Consider the following 27,271-nt stretch of genomic DNA (forward strand, 5'->3'; position numbering starts at 1 on the left):
CCATCTCCTATGGGACCACTTCTACCATTCTATACTTCAGCAGAGTGTTAAAGACCAACAGTTTTAAAAACAATTAACCTGTCAGATAAATGTCCCCAAATGTGAAATTGCCCCTAAAATTTGCTTAGCCCCAAGATCCAAACTCTAGGATGGGCAATATTCATCCCTGTATTAGTCACAAGTTTAAGGTATGATATCTGGTGAATCATTGGGAGGTTTATTCCATTAGAAAAGGAAATTTTCAGCTTTCCAATGAAGATATAAAATATGTTTAAAATACAGCTCTAATAACTATGATATAATTATAATATTATAATATAAGTTCTTAAAAGTGTGAGATGATTAGGTATGGAAAAATCTAGTTGATATCTTTTAAGTTTCTAAAAAATATTAGTTATGTTTCTCTCTCGTTCAAATGCTTTTATTATTTCACTCACAGTAACTAATGTACCTGGCTTTACAGAGAGACACATGATAAAAAAGTTAAAACTCTCTAAAATATTTCTATTTTTTTCTGTAAAATATGTATCACATACAGAATACACAAAGATATAGTGTAAAGGCTTCATTGTCACTCAGTTGGGATGGAAGATTAGAATATATAGTATACATACACATATATATTTGTGTGTGTGAGATGCGGGGTTGTTTTTGTTTTTTAATACAGGTTTTATTAGGATTAGTTTGGGATGGTATCATCGGTGAATTTGACAGCTCATCTACAGAAAAGGGTTTCCTTTAACTTCAAGCACTGCTTAAATTAGCTGGCATGCAGAAAATGCAAGGGACACAAAGATCTTTAACATTTTATAAGAGACAAACTGCCAAATCCTGTTCACATTTATATACATGTTGCTCTGGCCATTCAGGCTCTGCACCTGAGTAAGGATTTTCCTCATTATCTGATATGACAGCTTCCTCCAATGTATTGTCTACACTGAACTCCACAAGAACTAAGGTGCCTCTGTACCAATCACAAGAGAATCTAAGGATCCTTTTGCCATGACAAAGAATTATGATTGTAGAAATCAAAGTAAAGCACTCTGCAAAATGTTCTTCACAATGGTATGCGCTGAGCTGATCGATTTCTCAAACAAAAATGTAAACATGCATTTACAGCCTCCAGAGACTCAACACACAGCACAATGGTGTAAACTTCCTTGTTATGGTAAACAAAGAGGCAATAGGAAAAGGTGTACTTGTGGCACCTTAGAGACTAACAAATTTATTTGAGCATAAGCTTTTCTGAGCTACAGCTCACTTCATCGGATGCATCAGAGGCAATACAAAGCAGAAAATGTTATCACCATCGGCAGGGATCCAAACTGTATGTAGCATGGGTCTAAGTCTCCTCTCATTTGCTCCAGTGTAAATCTGTAGCAGCTCTATCACAGTTACCACCATGTAAAGTTAGTGTGAAAAGACAATCAGGTCCTGTAAGTGAAGAATGATGTCTCTAACTAGGAATGCGAATAATCTAGGAGAGCTGGCAATCAAGTTTCAAGAAGATATGGTTACATTACTTGGCTTTAAATGTGCAAAGAAATCTAATTATATTTAATATTCTAACCATGAGTTTTATTGTAATTATTTATTTGTCTCACCTGTTGATTCTTTTAATAAACATATGTTACATTTATATGCAAAAGAACTTCTCACCATAAGAATAAAAGGAACAGAAATCAAACCCATAAGAAAGATACTCTCCCCACTCCTGCCTCAGTCTGCCATGCCTTCACCCCCTCCTCCTTCAAGTCCCGCCTCAAAACTCACTTCTTCCACAATGCCTTTCCTCCTTAGTTCTCTCCTCAGGTGACTGTTATCACTTGACAACTGAAAATCTTTACTCCTTTAAGATAGAAAAAAAATCCAAACAAAAATGGTGGAAGCACTACGAAGGTATGCTGAACTTCACCTGGTCAAACCAGTTGGTTTCATCACTTCTCATCCTGCCTCATCCCAATGCATCTGGTGTCTATTTCTGTTGCTTATCTAAACCATAAGATCTTTGGGGCAGAGACCTGGTCTACATACTTCTTTGTAAAGTGCCAAGCACACTGTTTGTATAGTGCCAACAAGTAGTAATACAAACACCATTTGCCCTCCCCAAGAGCTGGAACCATGTTCTGGGGTACAACTGTCCCTCTTGGGGGAGGTGGGTGCAATTTGCAACCTCTGATCCAGCATGTGTGACTTAAGCCCTGCAAATTCAAGTTTTCAGAAATTAGAAATGATTGATACCCAAACCAAGACCGTACACATTTAATATGGTATTCTTTTCATTCCATTTAATAAATTGTATGTTGGTTTTATAAGTAATATATTTGGAAATCAGTGGTATTACTTCTGATTCACTGTAGTGAAACTTAGCTCAAGATCTGCCCTTTGATCTGAAGTATTGGCCAAACCATGTTCAAAACCACTTTTATATCAAAGGTTTCAGAGTAGCAGCCGTGTTAGTCTGTATTCGCAAAAAGAAAAGGAGTACTTGTGGCACCTTAGAGACTAACAAATTTATTAGAGCATAAGCTTTCGTGAGCTACAGCTCACTTCATCGGATGCATTTGGTGGAAAAAACAGAGGAGAGATTTATATACACACACACAGAGAACATGAAACAATGGGTTTATCATACACACTGTAAGGAGAGTGATCACTTAAGATAAGCCATCACCCACAGCAGGGGGGGGAAAGGAGGAAAACCTTCCATGGTGACAAGCAGGTAGGCTAATTCCAGCAGTTAACAAGAATATCAGAATAAATTTGTTAGTCTCTAAGGTGCCACAAGTACTCCTTTTCTTTTTGCGAATACAGACTAACACGGCTGCTACTCTGAAACCTAAGAATATCAGAGGAACAGTGGGGGGTGGGGGGGGGGGGAGAAATACCATGGGGAAATAGTTTTACTTTGTGTAATGACTAGACTGGGAATGGATGAGTCATTACACAAAGTAAAACTATTTCCCCATGGTATTTCTCCCCCCACCCCACCCCCCACTGTTCCTCTGATATTCTTGTTAACTGCTGGAATTAGCCTACCTGCTTGTCACCATGGAAGGTTTTCCTCCTTTCCCCCCCCTGCTGTGGGTGATGGCTTATCTTAAGTGATCACTCTCCTTACAGTGTGTATGATAAACCCATTGTTTCATGTTCTCTGTGTGTGTGTATATAAATCTCTCCTCTGTTTTTTCCACCAAATGCATCCGATGAAGTGAGCTGTAGCTCACGAAAGCTTATGCTCTAATAAATTTGTTAGTCTCTAAGGTGCCACAAGTACTCCTTTTCTTTTTATATCAAAGATAATCTTTTTTTAAGAATAAGGGTAATTTCAACACTTTTGTATGCAAATGCTAATGTAAAATATATAAAAATTTGGGAAATTTGAAACTGATGAAAGTGCTTGATTTACAGAATCAGATCATACAAGGGAATTATTCAAACATTTTCAATGTTCAAACATTTTTATTTTCATATTTACTCAGAATGAAGCATTTTAGTATGACCCATGCAAAGAATTAAGTTCTTTTCACATTATTCCTGCTTACCACCAGATGATTTTTTTCAAGCTATAAATAAATGCAATGAATTAATTCAAGAGACACATCAAAGATTCCTTAGTTCCTAAATGTGCAGTAATGAGGTTTTGGCACTGTGGAAGTGATGTTTGTGATCTGCCTTCTAAAATGTATTGACAATTCCCTCTGGGTAGGATTTTTGTAACATTTCATTTAACAAGGGAGAATGAATCTCAATCCTATAGTGTTTAACTTGGCAGGTCTTCAGAAGTTATGTGCAAAGGTTCTTTTTGTTGTTTGAATGAGCAATACAAGGCAAACAAAAACACGAAGTTGAAAATACAGTGCTGTACTACTAGATCTATTAAATTAGATTAATCTATTACTTTATCAGAACATGAAGCAGTTTTAATTTAGCTTTTAGGCACAAAAGTAGACACATAATTATGTAATGCTCCACTTTAAACCCTTTTTGATCTGCATACCAGTCCACAACTACTTACTGCATAGTCTCTTCCCAACTGAAAACCATGTCAGCTAGAGTGGGACAAATTCAGTCATGGTGTCATTCCAATGAAGTCAATTTAAGCTGAATTTGGCCAATTATGTCTTAAACACAAACAGTACAAATGCACAGAATACCTGCCTCAAAAGCACAAGAGCCAAACAATCTTGAAGTCTCAGAGGAATGCCACCACCATCATCACAATGTACACTATTATGTAATCACATGTGAATGACAAAGCAAATATGAATACTGAGTTAAGGCCAAATTTCTGCATCGAATGCCTCCATTAATAATTCAGTGCAGAAATACATTTAAAATTACCTTTTTAAATATTTCTTCAGACTTTCCTAACCCTGTGAAATCTACTTGGTATTTCCTGAGTCATGGAAGATATCCCAGAAGTGGACATTATAAATTCCAGTGGTCCTACTGCAACCCCCCTTAACAGAGATGCCACAGAATGCATCATTCTGGGGTATCTTCAGAGATGCAGGACATATCAAGAGGATTTCACAAAAGCAATATTCTTTTAAAGTTAGTTAAATTTTATTTCTGTGCCGAGTGAACGACACAGCCTGCTGATTTAGGATATATATATCTGGGTTTCATTTAATGTTCATTTTTGCTGTGCAGTTAAAGGGGCCTAATTTCCCATTCATGCACATGGGATTTATGCATGTAGCTCCCCTTCATACTAATGGGAATGACTGCACCACCACTAAAGGTGGGGCAGAATTTGTATGGGTTTACCCAAAGAAGGACAGCTCTGCTTTGTGGTTGGTGGTGGGTGGAGGGGAAAGAAGGTCAGAAACTCTGCAAAAGGTGCTCGGTGGTCAACTTTGCAGCAATGACTCATCCCCCCAGGAATGTGCATAAAGGTACGAAACCTGGCGAACGGCAGGCTGGGTTAGGACCTGCTGGAGGCATTATGCTAGTTGCCCCTTTTAAAGGGGGGGCTGGGAAGGAATTTTTCCCACTCCACCAGAATTGGCTTCGGTGGAGTGAGGTTTTTTTCACCTGCCTCACAGCGGGTGTGAGGAGGGACCTTTGCTGGTGAACAGAAAAGGCGGCAGGCCATATGTCGCAACTTATTGTGTAACATTGGGTGGATGTTCAGTGCAGGTACTCCATAGGGAGGGCAGCCAGTGACCAGATAAATGGCCTGGTAAAGGATTTAAAAGGAGGTACTGGATAAAGAAACAGAATGGGGGAGGGGGTTCAGGGACTCCCATGACCGGTATGGCAGGGAGCCCACCCCCCTCCATTCTCATAGCCCTCCTTAAGCCTCTTGCGAGCCATGGGTCGGCTGGGAGACCTGGAAAGAAACAAAGCTGGGCCTGGTGAAAGCCCCAGAGAATTGATTTGAATAACCATGGATTTGCCTGCACTGTACACTTCATCTGCTGGGTAGTCCCAGACATCTATATAATAACGTTGCGGTTTGATTAAAACCCATAACAAGTCTCCTGTCCTTCTTGCAGTATACCCAGACAATTCCCCACATTTGTTCCATGTGCGTCAACAGGGATCCTGCAGTTTCCAGTTTTAATGATCCTCCACTCACTATTTACAATAAAGCCTCTGTGAAGAAAAAAAAGAATATATATATATAGATATATATAATGGAATCAAAATATATCTATAAAACATAAAAAAGACATGGTATGTCACTTTAATAGAGTAATGCACAAACAAAACAAAATCACCAGTACTGAAGCTTTTTATAACCTGATTTATTTTTTAGACTCTAATTTAGGATTTTCTCCCGCTACTGAAATCTGATGAATAATTTAGAATAAAAGATAGTCTCTAATGCAGCAAGACAGTTTTTTAAAGTAGTGGAAGGCATTTTCATGATCCACTTAAGAAAACTTAAGCATTTAAAATATTTCCTGTCAACAATATCATAGGACCAAAGGTTTCCAGGGAATTTCTTGAAACAACTGCCTTCCCACCTTTCAAAAACATCTCATCTTTGCCTTGTTGTTTTCTGGTTTCTTGTAAGCTAAAATCCCAGGGCAACATAGTTTATTGTTTTAATATCTGTCTGACACAAAACAAAAGTATCCTCTGGTGACTACTTATCTGTCATATGTATTTCTGTGAAAGAAGGATCAAGACAAATGAGATGTTTTGGGCATATCATGGGATTGTAGGTTTGGCATTGATTGAATTTTGCTTTTTTTAAAAAAAAGCTAACAAGGTACAAATTTGAAAAACACTATCTATATTTATATTAAGGACAGGGACTTTAAGAGTATTGAGCACTAAATATTTTAATATTAAATGTTAAACATGGTTTATTTTATTCCAAACAAAGAATGACCAATGAAGTAGTCCACAAACGGGGCAAATAAAGTGAGGGAAAAAAAAGAATTTTCATAATTAAAACAGCTAAACTAGAAGAATCCCATTTTAGTGATACAATGGGCTGTAAACTTACTTTCTATTAATTGAACTCAATGTAATGACATTTTCTATATTAGAATGAATAACTAGTGATCTGGAAATTCATTTAGACCATTAGTTTAATTACAGAAACTGATGGAAGTTTTATCAGACAATTACGTAAAGAATAAGAACAATGTGGGTCTAATTTATAAGCATGTGTACCACCTAAATCATTTTTGCTGAATTCCTCTACACCACTCCACACAAAATTGCAATCAATATATCAATTAAAAAATATGCTGCCAACTTCAAATGCCCTTGAGTATGATAAAATTGAATAGATTATTTTTTGCATTCTGATAACATTTTGCTTCTTTTAAGTCTGTCACTTTGTTATAATATTAAAGTTTTTTAATCAAAAATGAAAATTGGCACATGCATTTTGGAGCCCTTAAGGTTGTTTATGGATGATGAAAAAATTCTAATATTCAGTATATGTTCTATAACAGAGATAGTGTCCCCAGTTCTACTCTCATTGAAGTCAATGGCAAAACTATCTTATGGGAGTGCAAAATAAGTGGAAGGGAGCTCCTGGTATTCCTAGATATGCACTCATAATCATATCAGTCTAGGTAAGAGCATATAGCATTTATCATTCATATGATATATATGGAGGATGTCTGGTTATAGATCCAGGTATGTGGTATATACAATCTCTTCAGTCCTAACTCTCCTCTGGTGCATGTACAGAGCTCCTGCTGAGAATACAAAAACTGCACATGCACATCAAAAGGCAGGATTTGGCCAGATATTCCTATGTATGCATCTGAAACTAATGCAAAGCTTAATGGTTTATAGCTTTTGGGTTGGATTTTCGAAATCATTCAGCTTTGGTCCAACTTTGTTTCCACTGAAGTCAATGGCTTATCTCCCATTGTCTTCCATGGGAGTAGAGTTTGGCCAACTCTGAGCTCTTTCAAAAATCCCACTCCCTGTTGTCGGATGGGATCTTTGCTACAGCAACCCAGCTAACTGGCCAATTTTAGTTAATGCAGAGGTTATATTAGTTGGCTGCTCCCTACAGTACAAATGTTTTCTGTTGGTAGCTGCTGCTCCTTTCTGTAGACTGACTGACTATTTTCCCACCCTTTTCCCTGTGTTTTGGCTTCAATGTGTAACTTATTCTATTCCATTCACTACACAGTGAAACCTGTACTAAAGACTGAGCACTTGCAATATGCAATTCCTTGTCTTGAGCAAACATTTTAACGCTTCCGTATCTCGTGTACTGACTACCTCATTTCCATGATCTGTCTGCAAAGAGCACAAAAAATATCTGTGAAAGTCATCAATAATAACAGAGATTTCTTTCATTCACTTGTGGAAGGGTCATAGATATGGTGGAAGGTTCACCAAGTCCAATGAAGGGGATGCTGGACTTGCTCCAGAAACAATGTTGCTTAGGAATTTCATTCCCTGCGATGGATAGGTAGTTGCACAGGATGATATACCAGCTATATCTGCATGCAGTTAAAGGTAACTTCTGGAATTTGTAACTATTGGGATTGTCACTGTCCCTTTTGTTTGGCCACAGCTGTTGAGCTCCTAATGCTGATGTTGTAGATCATGATGATTATGCTTTAACTCAACAAAACTATGTGCTTTTTAACAAAGTAAATATGGTGGCAATTTATTTTATTTTAATTATTTTTTAAACTTATTACTTTTATGTTTAAAATGTCAATGTATATAAAGCATATAGGATAAAATTGGAGCCTTCACTTTTAGAGTGTTTGTCTGTGCATGTGCATATATAAGCGTACTTGGCTAGATCTTATCCTGCATTAGGGCAATTTTAGCTTTTTTAGAATCATCCTCCACTAACTTGGGGGTTACACAAGGGCAAAAAATATCCAATATATTTTTTTCATATTTTAAACATAATATAAATCTGTTTTAGCAGTAGGGCTAATTGGGCAGCTTCTGCATTAGAAATAGTGGGGAAGAGAGGCATGAATACAAAGTGAATTCATTTATAAATTCAGATGAATATTTGTATCTTTTTTACAGTATTTGTCCAGTTCTAGTAGTAGAGTCTATGAGGAACAAATAACAGCTGTCAATTATAGGCTACCTTAGGCATTTTTTTCTATACTGTTATCAAAAGATCAGATACTCTCCTAGGGACCAAACTTGAGGCAGTTCCGCTTGTTGAGCAGCTCTAGTATTTGGTGATTAAAGAGAGACTCCAGGTTCTGTGTCTCATTTTCCATTATATAGAAGCTTCTTAAGGAGATGAAAGTCTCCTCTGGAAACACTAATTTTCTGAAGTGGGGAGGAGTGCGAGGAAGAGGGGCTCAAATGTATTAGTCACAAAGGGCCAAATTCTCTGCTCCACCAAGTTCCTGTCAGTGCTGCCGCAAGGCTGTGCACCACAGGGAAGCTCAATATGGTTCTCTGCTTGATCTCAGTCTAGGTTGCAGCAATCATTTGACTGCTCTAATCACGGCAAGGGATCCTCCATGGCTGCACTCAGGTTACTTCTCCTCTTGCCCCTTACTCACGTCCTGCACTGGTTTATAGTGAAGAGTAGTGCAGAAGCCAACTATGACAACTGTACTCCTGATAGGGATTCTCTTATGGTTGTGGAATCCCCAGCAGAGGAGATAGTCCAGATTCCTTTTTGGTGGCATTGCCAGACAATCTGGGCCACTTAATATACATGATCAAATTAGGATATGGACGCTATGTTATTTTCATTACAAATTATTCACTTTCTGATTATAGGCCCATCCTGTACTCAAACCTATAGGAGTAAAGGAGATATAAGGCACCCCTTATATTCCTTTCTGCAGTTGTGCTATACATTACTTCCTGTGCACAGGAGAAGCAGGTTCTGCAGACTGATTTGCTCTACATTGCACAAGTAGATCGGAATGATTGGGGGAGGCAGAGCCTTGACTCTTTCCCCCTTTACACCCATGAGTGTAGTTACTCATTGAGTTCGGAAGGGTACACATGCTTCCTGGGAGCACTGGGCACACCAGGAGGGAGAATGTGACTCAAAAGTCCCACTCTTCTTCATGGGACTGCTCCAGAGACAGCCCAAGATGTATTGCCCCTTGCTACAAGCTAGCTTACAAAGTGACCAAATGGAGAATAAAATTAAGCAAATTCAGAGAAAGGCATTTTATCACCATTTTTCTTTTCATTCTTTTGTGATAGCTAAATGCAAAGGTAAATAAGTAGGTTTAAATTTAAAAAGGCAAATTTAAAGACATTAACATTTCTAGAGATGGAAGCTGAGATTTTTCAAAGTGCCCAAAGGGATATGGATTCCCAACTTCCACTAAAATTAACCATTTCCAATTCTCCCTGGCATCTTTGAAAATCTCAGATGACTGTCCCCCTTCAGTGTTTAATGTGATAACAAATTTGCAACTTCTACTATTTTAAGGAGGATAAAATCACTGAAATTTATCCTGAAATATTACCCATTTATAAGAATGGTAACAAACAGCAGCACAGGGTGATCAAATCACAATTCTTAAAGATTACTGAAAGATGAGGATTGTAATGCTGCTGTCTACATGGAATGACAGTAATATAATTGTTAGCCTCCTTGAGGTTAACACTGATGTGTCTATTCTCTTTTCAGGAAAGTATTCTATAGATTTGGACCAGATTAGAAGGATAGGAGTTGTTGACCAAAATAAATACACATTGAAGTAATATATTGGAGATTAAATTTACACCTTACGTATTTTAAATTTTTAATATAGGACCCAATACAAATGAAGGTATATTTCTCCTTATTAGAAAAGCTTACTAGAAATAAGAAACAAGTTTAAAGTAGTGCAACAATAATAGTAATTAAAATAATTTAATTTTAACAGCACTACAATTATAATCCTGTAAGGAAAGCTATGTTCTGTCAATACTACTAACAGGGAAGCAAATATGGTGACAGGCAGGCATGGAGATTCAGCAAAATAATAGTGATTTGTACTGAAATGATTAGTTGCAATCTCTGTTCTGAAGGTTTATGTTGAAGACTGGCCAGTGGGAGGCAAGTGGGAAAGGTCTGGTATCTTGCTTACCTAATTTAACTGAAAACAAGTTTGTTAGTATACCATCTTTCCAAGACAAACCACTACTGAATGAGTTACTTTGGAGACATTATTTTTGAGAGATGATGAAAAGAGCTAAAAATGGAGCTTAGTATGGCCATGCAATGACTAACTTAGGATTTAGTAACACTGCAAATATTTGAAAGATGTAAATACCAAGCACAGAGAGGATTTATTTAGCGTGGAACATGGGCATAAGTTGGAGTCTTGGGGGTAAAATTAAGCAAGGGAATATTAGAAGTGAATTGCAGGAAAACTTCTTATAGTGAGATGAACTAGGTAGTGGATAGTTCTCTGATGAATGTGGCCAAATTCCTTGGGACATTTAAAACAAAATAGGATAAAACACTAGCAATGTACTGAAGGGAATAATTTTCTGATAGCAGGGAAACAGAGCAGTAGACATCATAGGTCTTTCACATCTCTAACATAATACAAGGCATAACACTGCTGGAAAAAAATCTGCTTGGGAAAAAATAACATTAGAGATTTTCCAGTATAAATGTAGCGTGGTTAGATGATGTCTGGACTATTTGTCCCTATTTTGGAATACTTCATATACATAAAATTACTTTATCATTCATTGTTAAGGACTTGCCTGGGGGTATTGCACACATTTCTGTTGTAGCAGTAGTAGCAGCAGCAGCAATAGTGATAGAGTTGTTCACTGCCAGTGACAAAACAGCAGCACACAATTGTGATGATGCAGCAACATAACTCCCCTTCCCCTGCCCTCCCTTTTTCCTAGAGAAAACTCTGATATTTCCAATGCTGAATGGCAGACTAAGTATATAGTTTGAAGAAGCAATGCTAAATATTTTATTTGATTCATTGCAGAATTGGTGTCCAGAATAGTCACTCCTCCAAGTGCATTTTTTGAATGAACACTATCTGACAAAAATGACCCCAAACAGCTAAGGTTAAGCATCTTCTATAGGGAGAACTCACTGGTGAGGAATATACAGAAGATGCTACCGCTCATCATGTTGTGACAAATCAGATAAAGAGAAATCTGGTCTACCAGAACAAGCAGGAGTTCCTGTTGACTTTGTAATCATACATTTGATATTTTAAGGGTCATTTCACTAGATGGTGGTGGGGGTTTTATTTTCCTTAGACGTTTTGATAGTAGCACCAGTGTAAACAATCACTATTACTACTACTGCTCTCATTAGGTCCTTTTTTCACCCAGATCATATTCAGAACTGATATCATCTTCATCATCATAAGACACAGTATTGTCAGAATTGTTTCCACTTCTGCTATAGGATTTTAGAGGATTTGGAGACGTTTCCATTACAGAGGCAGAAAAATGGAGGACACCACAATGCATAACTATTTTTATTAGGCCAGTTGTTTGTATATTCAGTATCCATTTGCACACAGCTTCTCTTTTCTTGTCAATGGCTTACGTACTTTTCACCCCACCCCTGACAATTTAAAGGAAGACTCAATTTCTAGGCCCATCCTGACACAATTTAGTGGTGGCAGGGTATGAGATACTTGATTTCTTGCTTATTTCAGATTCAAAAGAAAATATTTGACTTTGTCAAAAATATTAGTGTGTCCAACAGCAATGGACTCCAAATATTAGTGTCACTACAGAGGTTTTGACCAATATAGTAGAATAGTATAATATTTTCTATTTACAATAATGATGATGTAAATAACGAATCAGTTGCTGAATTACCTGTAGAATTACTTAAACATGTTTATAAATATCACATTTACCTTAACAACAACTACTAGGGGGCTTAATTCACATTTATTGGCTTTTGCCACAAAACAAAAATAGAGCCGTAACACTGGCTTACTTGTGGATGTGTATACTAGTGAACTGGGGGCACTGTACACGGGAGATCCCTCCTGGTTTGCCTGGCACAGCAGCACCCTGCCTACGAGAGAGAGAGAGAGAGAGAGAGAGATATCTGGTTTTGGAACACTCAAACTAAACCTGCATTTTTATCCCAAAACGAAAATAAAGCCATAACACTGTGGAAGTACAGTGAAGCAGGGGCACTTTTTGTCCTTTGATTTCAAAACAGAAAGAGCCTCAATGAACATTTACAATCTTATATTAGAAAAATCAAAACACAGATTTCCCCTCCCAGAAAATATAAATATCCATTTTGATATGGGGAGGCTGATGCAGGCTGTGTGAATTCCGTGCATGCTGGCCCCTCAAGCAGTTATGCTGCTGTGCTTTATTGCAGCTGCTCTCTCTCAGTCTCTTTCCCCTATATTTCTAAAGCAGAGGCTGCATAGTTAGCCTTGCTTTTAATTTAGGCAATGCAACCACCCACACCACCTTTCCTGAAATGAGAGGCTGCTTGAACAAACACAGCAGATAAATCAAGCTGAAAATCTCATAAGTACTGATTATGGAACAGATTTGATTTCGGTCGTACCAGTGTAAATTCAAAGTAGTTCCATTGACTCCAAAGATTTACTTGGATTGACACTGGTATGACTGACAACAGAATAGAACAACTTCTTATTAAGTTTCCTGCACTTTTGGTATTGCCTGGGTCAGAAATACATGAGAATAACTTCTTGCTGTGGTATATCAAGTATATCAGCTGAATCCAGGAAGTGCAGAAGTACACAAAGGGCAGAAATTCTAAAAGGTTAATGAAAAAAAGTTAACCAAAGACTTTGTTTGAGGCAAAGATTCAGCTAGGTTCTTATTTTATTCTCTGATCGGGGGGAAATTGAGTCAGTGCTCTGCCTAGTTCTTCATTCCTACCCCTAGGTCTGCCTGGGCAATCTTATATGAGGGACTGAATATTGACTAGACATAAAGAAAAAAATCCTTTCACCTCTTGAAAGGACCAATTCATGTCAGGAATAAGGCCCACTACAGGGATAGTATGAGGACAGATGGCATTTGCTACATCAATTTGATAGATATTGTAGATACTTCAGGCTTTTAGTATTGCGAATTCTGTGCCTTCATAAGAATTGAATTCACTTTAAAAACTAAAATACATTGGGCCAATTTCTGCATTGACGTATAACCCATGCAACCCCGCTGAGTTCAACAGGACAGATCTTGGACAAGAGTGTGAATAACAAGTTGGGGAACCTGTCTTTAAACTTAGCAATTCTGGTTGATGTTATGAAATTGTTTTGATGAAGTAATTTTATCATGGAATGCCTTTATATGAACTGGAATCCACTGGCTGACAGGGTCTTCCAGACCAGGGTCAATGAAGAGTCATTAACTTTAATGATGGTGCTCTGACTGAACAATGGGTATACTAAGGAATTCACCTGAGCGAGGAAAACAGTTTGACCAAATTTCTCTGCAGAGAGCTAGTGAAGCACAGAGTGGAAAATCACCAGCAGCAGAACAAAGAAACCACATATTGGCAGAGCAAGACTGGAAGCTTTGGGCAGAAGAGGAAAACATGGGCATGCTTTCATAGCTGGGGGATCTGGTTTAACTGAGGAACCAGCAAAAATCAGAGAAAGCTAGCTGACCTAGAAAGGCTCCATGATTCTGAAGAGAATGATCCTGGGCACACCAGAGGACTCTGCCTAAGCACAAAGAACTCTCCAGAGGAAACAGACAAGGAAAATGGATACAGGTGGGTTTATTATTTTGTCTAGTGCAGTGTTTCTCTTGTGCTTCTAAGTAAAGAGTAAAATGTGTTTAGAATCCTGTGCAAAGCCTGCATGTCTGTTTGCTTTCACTATTATGAGCCCCTAAAGTGTTAAACTGTAAATCCAGAGCACACACATGGATGGAGTTCTGAAAGAGAATGCTTAAGCTATGGGGGGGGGTGGACAGGCAGGGAGTGCGCATAGGCTATAGAGGGGCCTGAAGGGGTCAGCACTAGCCCCAGGAGCTAGGCAGTTTGACCCAGGGTCCCAGCTCCCAGGCAGGGATACTAGACAGGAGAATAGATGTACCCTCAGGGTGTGGAAAGACCCCAAGCCAGGGACAGTGCCTGGACTTTGTTCAGACTCAGGAGGTCCCCAATCACAACTGCCTGGGGAATGTCCAGACAGAGGAGGAGCTCTGCCAGAACTGTGTGTGTCAGACAGTGTCCTGTGCAGACAGACTGTTCAAAGGCTAAATCTAAATATTATGGATTAAGTCCCATAAAAAAAAAATGCCAGATACGTTTCCTATGTAGAATTTGGATACCCCCTTGAACAATTAAGAGGTATTCCAAACCTAAAGTCATGACCACACCAAGTCCTTTTTTTAAACTTATTTTTTTAACTATTAACCACCTCTAATTATTGGTTCCAGCTATGATAGGAAGCAGAAATACTTGGAATACTGTGAGAAAAACAATCCTTATGGTATAATCAACTTAGCAAAAACCAGGAAGTACTGGAAATCTCCTGGGTGAACCTATCATCATTGTAAGTTTTCCAGCCCATGGGACTCAGTTAAGTAACACAACTTTTGTGTATTTGTCTGAATAGAACACCCTTGCCTTTTGTGATTCACCAATCACAAGTCTTAAAGGGATGTGATAAGGTAAAATTTGGCCCAAAACTTAGATTTTGTAAAAACAAGCTTAAAAAACCCCAAAGACCAACTGAAATATAAAATCTAAAATTAATTTAATTTAAAAAAGTGTAAACTGTTTTTAAACAAATAAATATTCCCATAGAGGGCTGCAATTAAGCAAGGTATCACTATTTAGGGTAGCACTTAAGTCAATGGGATTTAGACATGTACTTAATTGCTCTCTTGAATATGGATGTGTCAAATTGGTGTTTGCAACCTGGCTATTGCAATACTGTGCTCCTGCAAGAACCTGAAAACAAAATTGACTAGAAATGATAAAGAAAAATGAAACGGATTAGTCTTTTCATCTTGTCCAAGGTGAGAAAAATGCAAAAAAAATGAACATAAACACAGAACATTGTGCTAGATATTAAAATTATTTCAGCCTTAATAACCTTAGCTAGTATTAGAAATACAAGACAGAAGATTTACTTTTTTAAATTAAAATATTTTTAAACATGAAAGCATTCCTTTCATTTTCTTGCTCACAAAATTTTGATATTTGGATCCCATCCTATATAATCTATTAGCTCTCCATCTATAATGTCTAAATTACCTTGATGCTGTTTCTATCAGAGAATATCAAAGGTTTTCCAGTCAACACCTTACCTCTTCTAAGTTGTCCATGATTGAAGAATTTTTTATTGCTGTTAGCAACACTCATATAGATGAAGACTCTCGTTTTCACTTTGTACAACTATATGGACTTAGTTACATTGCTATTCAGATGCATACATTTCTCTTAAAAAAAAGCAGGTGCCTGCTTCATTTATATTATTAAATTGCACTTGTCTAATTTTATTTTTAAAGTTTAGCATTTGAACTAACATATAAATTTAAGCTAAGGATCCAAGTTATTATTACTAGATTTCTTTTGACAGATATTACAGTTTTATTAGGATTAACTCAAATGAGGGCTCAAGATTCTTGAAGTGTTTCATTTTGGTATTAAAAGTACTTAAATTGCAGCAAACATATATAAGAGAAGATTTAATTATTTTACAGTAAGATCCTCGGGGAAAACTTCGGTGTACTGGAGGCAATTTACAAAATCCCAATGGAATAAAATACCACATTTCCTCTGGAACACTAATTCCTAGCAGAACCTTGATTTCCTTTTTATAAGAAAGCAGATTCTAAAAATAGTTCTCAACATATCTTTTCTGTGCAAAACTGTCCTTTGAAAAATATTAGACACAAAACAAAAATAGTACATTCACACAAAGGTTTATCTTTAATGCTGCATTTTCCTCCACTTTCAATGAATTTGATGCCAGTTTTTCATACAGAGCAACAGGAAGTCTGCGTTCTTTGTGTCTTTTTCATCTGGGCAACTACCACATTTGCACATAGAAAGCAAATGACTATTGGACTAAGGGAGCACACTACATCATTAGGAGATACCCTCTCTTGAGTCCACCACTGAGGTCCATGGGCAGAGGGCCCTTCCACTACATTGACCTACCTAAGGATCGAGCTGGTCACAAGGGTGTGCATATCATGGCTCCCTCAGGATAAGCTTTGGGAGCTATTGGGATTGCTCAGGAGAACTGTAGGAGCCAAGAAACTCACACTATGAGTTTCACTGCAGTACACTATGGGACACCTGAACTTTGCCTGCAGGGTTGTTGCCCTGGGACAGGCATTCTGTGCCCCGTTTGCAGTGGCAATGGCGGGAATAGCCAGGCCACACCATTATAATACCAGTTACTAGAGAGATGAAGGAAGACTTGAAGGTGTGGGAACAGTTTTTGAGTCAATTTAATGGGGTGTTGTTATGGAGGGAAGAATAGTTATTAGAAGCAGGTTTGAAAATCCATTTGGATGTTTCAGGAGGCTTTGAGCTGTTTTACCAAGGAACGTGATGTGCCCAGAAATGGCCTGCTATCTGGACACAAAATAGGATAGTACGTGACATGACTTTCCTGGAATTTTTTTTCCATTTTAGTTGCAGTGCTTATTTGAGAACCTGAGTTGGCTAATAGAAAGGTGTGCTTCTGGTGCAATAACATGGTGGTGGTACATGTCATCAATCACCAAACTTCCAGATCACACAAGGTCATGAAGGTAGTGAGGGCATTTGTGAATCTCACAAAGTTTAATCTATTTTTCTTCGAAGCACGAGCCCCGGGTGGATAATGGCACAGCAAATGCCTTGTCTCTTTTTCAGTTTGACAGATTTCGGGGGCTTGCACCAAGACCTAGTGATGAACCTGAGCAGATGCTGCTGGCGCTACAGAGCCTGGGTGTAGGATGTTGTCAGTGGCACAGAGATCTTTGGCTCCAGGCACATGGCTGAGCTATGAAGGAAGTTTCAGTAAGTTCTTCCAATTTCAGGATATGTAATGGTGGTCACCAATATGGCCCATCACAGAAGGGTGGGTGCCGAGGTACATAGTCATTGGCAACTCAGCTGCTGGCGTCCTTAATGATCCTGACATAGTGCAAGGTGCAACCGAGTTCTTTTGGGAGGATGGGGTTCACCTGTCAGACTTTGAGGATGATATGATTTTGGTCACTATAAAAAAGGCCACTGGGAGATGTCTAGGAACCTGACTGGGTGGGAGAGGTAGCCAAGCTAATTGCTGGTGCCTCCTTGTGCTAGATATCCAGCCCAGGTACTCCATAGGAAAGGCATCCCATAATCAGATAAATAGCCTCGTAAAGGACTTTAAAAGGAGATGCTGGTTAAAGGAACAGAACAGAGAATGTGGGGGTTGGAAGTCCTATGATTGGTTTGGCAGGGAACAAACCCCCTTTCTTTATAGCCCAACCTTAAGTGTCCTGCAAGGGGGCGTGGATGGTAACGTCCAAGCTATGGGTTGGCTGGGGGACATGGATGTAAAATGAAGGGGAGCTGGTGGAAGCCCCAGCTAGTTATTTGAATGAACATGGAGTTGCCTGCACTGTACACTTGTATCTGCAAGGCAGTCCAAGACATCTAATAATAAAGTTGTGGCCCGATTAAATCTATATCAAGTGTCTCCTGTTCTTTATTCAGTATATCTGGATAACCTCCACTGAGTCCAACCACTTAGGTCCATGGGCAGGCAAACAGACCCAAGAATGGGACTCAATTAGACGAAGAATTTTTAGGGGATATTTTATATACTCTGAGACTCCCATCAGAAGGTTCACTGGAAGGTCCCTAAGACAGCAGCCACAAGAAAACAACTTACCAGGCTGCCAGTGTCATAGTAGGGCAGGAAGTAGTGTGGTCTGATCAGTAATAATTTAGCTAGTCTATTCCAACAGATGTCACTGATGCACATATTTTGCCCAGCCACATCCCGTGCTAATTCTGCACTACTTCTTGGATTCCAAGTGAATTATGTGGTATGATGAGGGCATTATTTCCAATGCCAAAAACCATGCCAAGTTCGTATCTGTCCTCCTGCATATTTTCACATGCAACTTATGATTAAGAAAGCATTTCCATTACAAGACCCTCTGTTCAGGTTGCTATAGTTTTTTTCTAAGAAAAATCCTACTCTTTGGGCTAAAATTTCTTTAGATTCTGCACCATTCTAAGGGGTTTGTTTTGTTATTTTATAATTGGAAAAATCAGTTATTGCTGTTTTTGAGATATGAATATTTTTCTAACTAGTGTTTTGAACAAGCAAAGCATTTTTCAGGGGGTTGTTTTTAAATCATTCAAATAACTCAAAAATGGCTTTTTATTAGAAGTTCGAACTTAACCCACAGAAGCCTGGTCAAGATTTGGGAAACTTCCCACTAAACTGTAACTGGTTTTATAACATTTCAGCTAAAACAAATCCAGTTGGAGTTCTGGTGTAGACCAGGCTCCAGGCAGTGTAAACCATTTTTAATGAACCAGTTTCAACAGCACTTTCAACACTACATTTGCAAATGATTTTAAGATCAATTTAGCAGAATTTTTTTTTAAACGCTGGTTAGAATTTGAAGAAATGTTCCCAGTGTAGTTCAGGCCAGAAATTCCTTTAACCTATTGGAAGATTTTTTTTAATACAAATAATGATGCTGTGCTATCATTGTAGAAAACAACCCACAGACAGAAATGAATGTATTCACCTTTAAGATTACCTTGAAAATGTATGCGGGTAGTCAAAAAGGAGAAAGCACCATATTAAGTTTGGCCCACAAACTAAATTAAAACTGTCTTGCCTTCTATCTAATTTATCTCATTTGTTACTTCCTCAAATATCAGCACACATTTTGTAACTGTTATCTTGCCCCCCCCCTTTGAAAAATAACAGTTTTCAATTATGAATATCTCTAATAGATTCTATATACAAGGCCATTAAAAAATTACCTAACATAAATAGCTAAGTATTCTCTTGTGCTTCTCCATACGTGCTGTAGGAAAAACAAAATCTGGAATACAGCAGTAGATACTGATGTTATCTCTCTGCAGATTCTTATCAAACTACCTAAAGTGACTATGTAAAACCAACAGACTCCGGTTAGTGGGCAGGATTGAACCTGGGACCTCTGGAGCTAAATGCACGAGTCTCTGCTGCATGACCTAAAAGCCATGTGGCCCTTAGCTAAGGCTGTAGAACAGACTCATTAATCTTGCTCTCTAAGTGGTGTTGGTGCCACTAGATGGGACAGAGCACCACACCCATGAGGTGTGTGGGTTATAACTGCATCCAAAAGTTGAATTCCCATGGGGCACAGCTACCCCCTATCAACACAAGGGGATGAAATTCACACATACCTGCAGCAACAGTGGCAAATCAAAACCTTATTTATTATTCATTCATCCTGTTGAGTTACTTAGATAGACTGCTTTATTGCTGTAGCTGCTAGATACCTGTTTACAAAGTTAAGTACATAACTTCTATTAAACTATGCAGGCAAACCATCAGAAAGTGAACAAAAGCTGAACAGAATATCTGATTCCTAAAAGACTTCTATCACAACCTTTTCATTTTAATCAGTTGTGTCAATCTGAAAGTTCTAAAGTTTACATGAATTCCATGAATCACCATTTCCCTCGTCTCTCACCACAACTCTGTTTCAATATGTCAAATTTCCTCCTGCTGTTTGTCCTTTCTCAATACAGTCTACTCATTTTTTATCTCTGTGTACATAGCAGGAATGATTATTCTTAAAATCCCAGTTTTTCCCTTTTATTCTGGTAGGCATACCTAATGTAGGACACTGGAAAGTCAGGTTTGCTCCAGGTTATACCAGTAAACATGCTGTGAAAAATCAAAGAGCCATAAAACAACCACAGGCAGATCTTCAGTTGGTATAAATTTTCATAGTTCCATTATCTCCATGAAAATATGACAAAATATATCAGCTGAAGTTCTGCTCCTCAACTCTGTAAAGGATGAATCAGCTTCCCCGCTCACCAGCTTTTTAAAGTTCTAATCCTGCAAGGCATTGGGCACCTCAGTGATAGCCCTCAAATATCTCCATGAGCTTGGTTTAACTGATTTTTTTCCCCACATCATCTGCCCAGCATTTCTGGTTCTCTTGAGAGAAGCATCAGTTGATCATTAAGGATTAAGTAGCCTGGAGCTGTGCAACAGTCAGTGGGAGCCCCGATGTACAGAAGAGGACCAAAAAACTATTGGAAAAAGCCTGGGCACTGATCACTGGAGATAGTGCAGGGAGCTCGGAAAATGACTGAAGAAAGTCATAAAGGCTCAGCTGCTGTCCTGGAAGCAGTCTGGGGAGTATTGGAAACAGCACATCAGTGATTTTTTACTAACTAATTTATTATGGTTTCCTTTTAAAACAACCTTCAACTTAAACTTAAAAATACAGAACATTTAATCACTGAACTGTTATAGAAAGAGCACCATCATCTCCTGAGCACACCCTTGTAGTTGAGCACAGTATTGCTATTGCCTGCCTCAGTCCCCCCCGCCCTTTATGAGGTAACTATGAGGTGATTTAAACAGCCTGGTCAAAGAGAAGCCAAAGATTCTACTTTGCAGCAGTATATCTCCCTTTAATAAAGCTTTCTAAAAGGAGCATTTATATGTGGATTTAAAGGCTCTTACTTCAGAGCCCCGATAAAACTTAGAAGTCCTACAACAAAAAAGTGTTTAGGTTTCAGGAGCAGCTCCTTCTGCTATAAGGCCTCAGGCTTCTCTACTGCATCAAGAGCTTTGCAGTCTTTCCCTTGTTTATTCAGGGTGTCTCCCAGGCATCCTTACATGGAAAGCTTTTGTAGTCTCTTTCCTGCTTGTTCAAGAGTCTCTTCAGGCCTCCCTGCCTTACAGTTTTTACCTAGTTCAGACTTCCTAGGAGCTCCCTTCCTCTAGGGCATCCTTTCGCCACAGGAACTTTTTTTCAAGTGAGCTCTCCTAAACTCTCCTAACTCTCCTAAACTACTAAACTCCTAAACTCCCAGGTGTGTCTAACTTAACTGCCTTCTAGCTAGTTAGGCTGTTACCTATTCACAGATAGACCTGGGTTGGCTCACTCCCTTCAGTGGAGCCTGTCAGTGTAAGCTGGGCTTTTGACTCCCTTAAAGGGCCAGCCCTGTGATAGTTATGCATTAAAAAAAAATTCAAACACAAGACAATTATACCTTTTATTGACTTGGTGGATATACAACATTTTTAAAAAATATACTCCCCTTTATTTAGGGCTAGATGCTGACTTCTGTAAGGAAAAATAAATACCTTAAACAAATGATGTGGGCAGATCTCTGCACTCTCAGGGCATCAGAACTACTAAAATTTGCTGTTTGATTTTTGTTTGTGACCTGGCGTTAGGAAGTATTTGTAGTTCTGCTCTTGAGAAACATGATGTTCCACCAATAGCTAGCCCATGTCTGGTGCTAGAACCTCAATAGTGTATTTTTTCTCCATTCAGAGCGATTCATTCTGTCTTGAAAAAAGACTAGTGCCCTACTGATTTTCTTTTTTGAAGGTGCATTATACTGCTGCTTTTTCTGGCGGTGAACAGCATTGTGTTCGTTCCTAACTGACACATCCCCAATGGATAATCTGAAATTATTATTCAGCATGGATTATTTCAAACATGCCAGACTCCACAGATGTGGGCCAGAAACATTTAATAGAAAGGCTACTGTTGTGTAACAACATTATATGCTAGTCTGTGCAATCCTTACTGACTTGAGTGAGCAATTACTTAGACAAGAAGTCCCATTTGTAGTACTCACATTAAGTGCTCACTTAAACAAGTAAGGGTTGCAAAATCTAGCCCTTGGTTATTAATATGTGTATGATGTGGCATGCCCTGGGCTTTAATAGTGTTGAAAATATATTGCCTGTGCAACAACAGAGTACCTTTTACATGTTTTCTACATCAGACAATTAGGATCCTTCTCCAAATAGAATTAAATTTATTTTTTAGATTTATAACTCATGCCCCATCACGTCTCAGGTGAATACATTACATTGAAAAAAGTTTTTTTTAGTTTTTTTTCTAAAGAGAAAAAAGTTACATCACCCCAAAATTACCCATTTCCGCTGCACCATCTGCAAGCAGACACTTGAGTCCAGAGACTATCCTTGCCTTAAAGACAGAAAAACCTCAGACAGCCTTCTCTTCGTGAGAAAATTACAGAGTTGAGGCCTGCACTGAGAACCTTATCCCAATCAGTTAAACATAGGAGTTTTTAGTCCAAGAACTACAGTGCAATGAGGGAAGAAAGGAGGCCCAGAGGTAGCCAAAGGCCAAGCCAAGTACTGTGGGATTTTATAAATCAAAGTCAAGACCTACTATTGCTGCTGGAAGCTAATATGAAGCCAGTTCAGTTGATTATGAAAAAGACAATTTTACATATTCCTGGTGGCTTTTAAGAAGCCAAGTTCTGCACCTACTGTAGTTTCTAACTGATCCCTGGGTATAGCCCCATGTAGAGTACTTTTGTAATAATCCAATTTAAAATAATTACTTGTGACCGCTAAGGTGCTTCCTGAGATCTATCAATGCTACTACGCTACTGAGACCATGACCTTCCCCCCATCTCTTGTCTGCCAATGATGTTGGTCTCCATCATGCTCTAGTTCATTATTGCCTCAATCACCTTTGCGCTTTCTCTCCTGCTGCTCTTTCTGCTGTACATGGGAGAAGTTCCTTGTAAAAATTTGTGAAGCCACTACACTATCATCCTTAAAACTCACCTCCATTGTAATATCTACAAAACACTTGGCAATGGATAGGCAACAAGTGAGCTGACACTGATACTTGTTATACAAAAGATCACGTGTACCATGTCCATCACTCCTTCTCTGTATCTCTCTTTTTAGTCACATACTAAAACTGTACAATTTTTGTGGTGTGTACAGTGCCCAGCACAATGGGGCCTGGTCTCAGATTCTAAGTGTTTCCACAATAGAAATAAAAATAATAGTAACAGCAATGGCGTACTGCACAATAGTGGCCATGTGGTAAGCATGTCACTGATGTCATGCCATCACACCTGGTTTATGCCTATGAATTTAGGCTAGACCATGACACTGTTAGCTTGTGGGAAGGTGGTGCTGGCACAAAAACAAAGGTGCAATATGTTTCTTACTTCATTGGCATGCACGTCACAGAGCACAAAATACTGCAACCACATGTAGCATAAGCCATTTCTATCATACATTCACTCATGATGAAGGACAGGAAAACTGAAATTTCAAATAATAAATTGATTTAATCAGCCCCAACCATTCTCCGAATTATAGCCAATAACAAAACATTCCACCAATAAAAACTCAACTGTTACATAAACCAGAATATACAATGAGCTGACTGACTACAGACTTTATATTTGTTTGTTACTGATGACCTCTTATACCTCATGAGGTCATCAATAACTCATGAGAAAAGTACATGCTGTATCCTGTCTCAGTCTAGTGTAAATCCTCTCACATCCTATTCACATACTACCACCAAATGACCCCAAGTTTGAAAATAGGTTCTGAAACAGTGTGAGAAGGTGAAAGGGAATGGAGCTAGTAGCATTTCAACAACTGCAATTGTCCTGCATAGAAACTTTACTACAGCTGAACACACACAGAGACTGATTTTCAGAAGTGCTGAGAACTCATAACTTCTCAATTCAAGTTAATGGAATTTCAGGTGCTCAGCACCTTTGAAAATCAGGCCAATATTTCTCACCTCTACTTCTGACCTCTTTATCTAGTTACAATAGAACAATTTCTACTGTTTAGACTAAAAATGGTCTTCAGGCTTAAACGCTGGCATTCCACTTCTAATTTAAACTGAGTCTTGGGTTTTAAAATAAAGTAAAATACACATAGTTTATCTGTGCTATACAGGCACTGTACCACTCCTTAACAAGACAGTTGGGAACAACAACTGCTTCATAGGAGGGTACAGTTTGCTCTCTTCTACAATAGTCAGTCAGCAATGTGGGCTGAAGTTCAGTGAGGGCTACAGCTGTGCCTTCTTCCTCACCCTTTAGAAGTTGTTATTGATGCTAGGTGAGGGAAAAGACTGCAGGCTCACTAGAGTCCTGCATGGAGGCATAAGGAGCTGAAGAACCTTTTGATTTCTGCTTTATGTAACCTGGCAGTGTCAGGGCACAATTTAGCCCTCAGTGACATGTCCAAATCACAAAGTGAGTCAGACACAGAACCAAGAATAAAACTCCTGTCTCCCAGGGTATGTCTACACAGCAGCTGGGAGAGGTAATTCCTAACATGGATAGACATACATGCACTAACCTTGCTCATGCCAGTTCTGTGACCCTGGCAGACCAGGTGCCAGCTCATGCTGAAGCCCCAGGTCAATTCACTTGTTTATTAGTATAAATCAAAGTGACTGTTAAATGTATAAGAATGTATTTGGGGTTTAAACCTAATAAAAACTAATGGAATGTTATTTGTATTGTTTTCACTTATCTGTATCCTCTTATAATGCAACAGCAAACATTTACACTGTAAATACTCCTGTACCTTATTAACCCATCAGACAAGAAAGAAGCCTTGTGAAATGCAAATGAAGAATTTTAAACAGAAAAGTGCTAATTTCAAAGCAAGTGTGTGATGATCAGAGGTCAAAGACTCAAAATGCATTTCATAGAATACCATGGTTGGAAGGGACCTCAGGAGGTCATCTAGTCCAACCCCCTGCTCAAAGTAGGACTAATCCCCAATTTTAGCCCCAGATCCCTAAATGGTCCCCTCAAGGATTGAACTCACAACCCTGGGTTTATCAGGCCAATGCTCAAACCACTGCGCTACCCCTCCCCCCAAATTTCTTGCTTTCACTATAAGAATAGATTCAAGGAAAGATCCTTCATCTCTGGATTGTTTAGATTTTAACAGGGCAGAATAACTGAATGAGAAGACAGAGATCCCCAGAGTTATTCTGGTAGCCCTGAGGGACTTTTGGGAAGCTAGCAGATTACTACATCTCTGCTACCATTTGGAATTATAAACTGTGCCTCACCTGTACATATACTATACCTGCTTTAACCGCTCAGTAAGTCTCATTTCCTTTTAGCTAATTTATCTTGGTGGCAAGATAGACTGGAGAGTCTGAGGAGACTGTGATTGTTATGGTAAGACTGGTATAGTGAGCCAGAAGTTCACATTTGTCACTGGCTTAGTGAAATCTAATTATAGAACACACCACCAGCTTGAAGAGTCTACTCTGAGGTAGGCCCTCACAGTTGTGAGCCACTCCAGACAGCAGCGTGAGAGGTGCCTAAAATTAGCAGCATGGCCACAGTGGCCGAGGCAGTGGCTCAGGCTAGCTGACTCCATACATACCCAGGGACTGGGCAGGATTGTACTTCAGTGGCTAGCCTGGGTTGCTGTCACACTGCCATGACCAGACTACTATTTTGGGGTGCTATCTTGAGCAGAGCTAGTGTATGTATGTCTATCTTTGCTGGGAAGATCACCTCCCTGTTGCAAACCCAGAGTCCGCTTCCCTCACCAAAAGACAGTTCTGCTGCCTTCACAATCAAAAAGTATTATGAATGATTGCAACTACCTCGACATATGATGCATGATCCCTGCTTTTTTTTACTGTGCTTGTTCACTTGTTCACTACAGAGGCACAGGAAAACAAGATGTAATGGTGGAAAAAAAACATATATAGAACATTTCTGAACTCTCTAAAAGATCCACTTTCAGTTAAGTGCAAGAATTCTTTTATTTTTTCAAACAAGTTTCATAAAGAAAAAAATGTAGAGAAAAACAGAAACTTATGTCCCATTTTAATCCTGTTTCAGAAGTCAGGCTTAACTCTGGAGCACCTCCATTATAAGTAAATCAACAGCAATGTATTTTGTAAAAAATAATGAAATCTTGGTCATTTGAAACCTCAGTGTAGGAGGAGCTGGTATTAATTCTTTGCTGAGCAAATACAATGGAGAATTTGTAACCTGGTACCCTAAAATGGGGAGACAGTGCTGGAGAGGAAATGGAAGGATAATGAGTTAGCCATGCATTTTGAATATAGTTCAACATCTTATTTAGTATGAATGACAACCTTGAGCTACTTTAGGATTAGGCTGGTAGATATAATAATGATCTGACACACAGAAGAGTTTTTCCACTCTAATAAACTATATTAAAGATATTACATCATATTTTAAAGCAGTTGGTTTGCCTAAATGTCCATCCTCTGCGACTGATCTTTTTTCTGGCTTTGTTTTTCCACCTTTAATCAGAGGTATGCATTCACGTGCATAACTGTAATTAACTTCTGACATGGTATGTACCCCCCACTCAACCCTGAATAAACAATTATTTTAATGATCACCTTATCTTTTATTTTATTCTGAGAGATCACTCTCCATATATTATTATTATTATTATTTGGTTTACAGTCATGCCTGTAATTTGCTAGCCACCTTCCAACCATACAGGGTCCCATCCTTAGGTTATCTATATGATAGGGTGGTGAAAATGTATCTGTATGCCATCTTTGTGATCCCAGAGTTCTCAGAGTTTCCAGGTTTCATCCTGTTACTTTGCAAGTGCTCAGAAAATGAATGACTTTCATTGATTTTAGGAGCTGCGATCTCACTCCTACTCCTATGTCAATTATGAGGAACATTCCTAATTTAAAAATGTAGGTATACTTGGGCTGCAAGTAGCAGTAGCTGCAAAAAATGCACCATTGGGAGTTATATAAGCTACTTAACTGTGGGGGAATGTAAAAAATACGCACAATGCTGAAATTAAAAACAAAGACAAGAAAACCACAGACCTGGCAACTAACGTGATAATGAAGAGGAGCTATGATCAACAGGAAG

General features: G+C 38.7%; 1 protein-coding gene across 36 annotated transcripts in view; it reads right to left on the reverse strand.

The window, feature by feature from the left end:
• The window catches only part of RBFOX1 (RNA binding fox-1 homolog 1), a 2,470,149-nt gene that overhangs the window by 83,203 nt on the left and 2,359,675 nt on the right, over positions 1-27,271 (reverse strand). For 30 of the 36 annotated variants that reach the window (XM_038419714.2, XM_038419715.2, XM_038419718.2 and 27 more), the window contains one exon: positions 12,359-12,439. The exons of the other annotated variants lie outside the window; for them this stretch is intronic. In XM_038419714.2, coding sequence (XP_038275642.1) covers positions 12,359-12,439 — 81 coding nt within the window. The remainder of the gene's footprint in view (positions 1-12,358; positions 12,440-27,271) is intronic. 36 annotated transcript variants of the gene reach the window in all.

The sequence above is a fragment of the Dermochelys coriacea genome, chromosome 10, assembly GCF_009764565.3.
Source record: "Dermochelys coriacea isolate rDerCor1 chromosome 10, rDerCor1.pri.v4, whole genome shotgun sequence".
NCBI classification, from domain to species: domain Eukaryota; kingdom Metazoa; phylum Chordata; order Testudines; family Dermochelyidae; genus Dermochelys; species Dermochelys coriacea.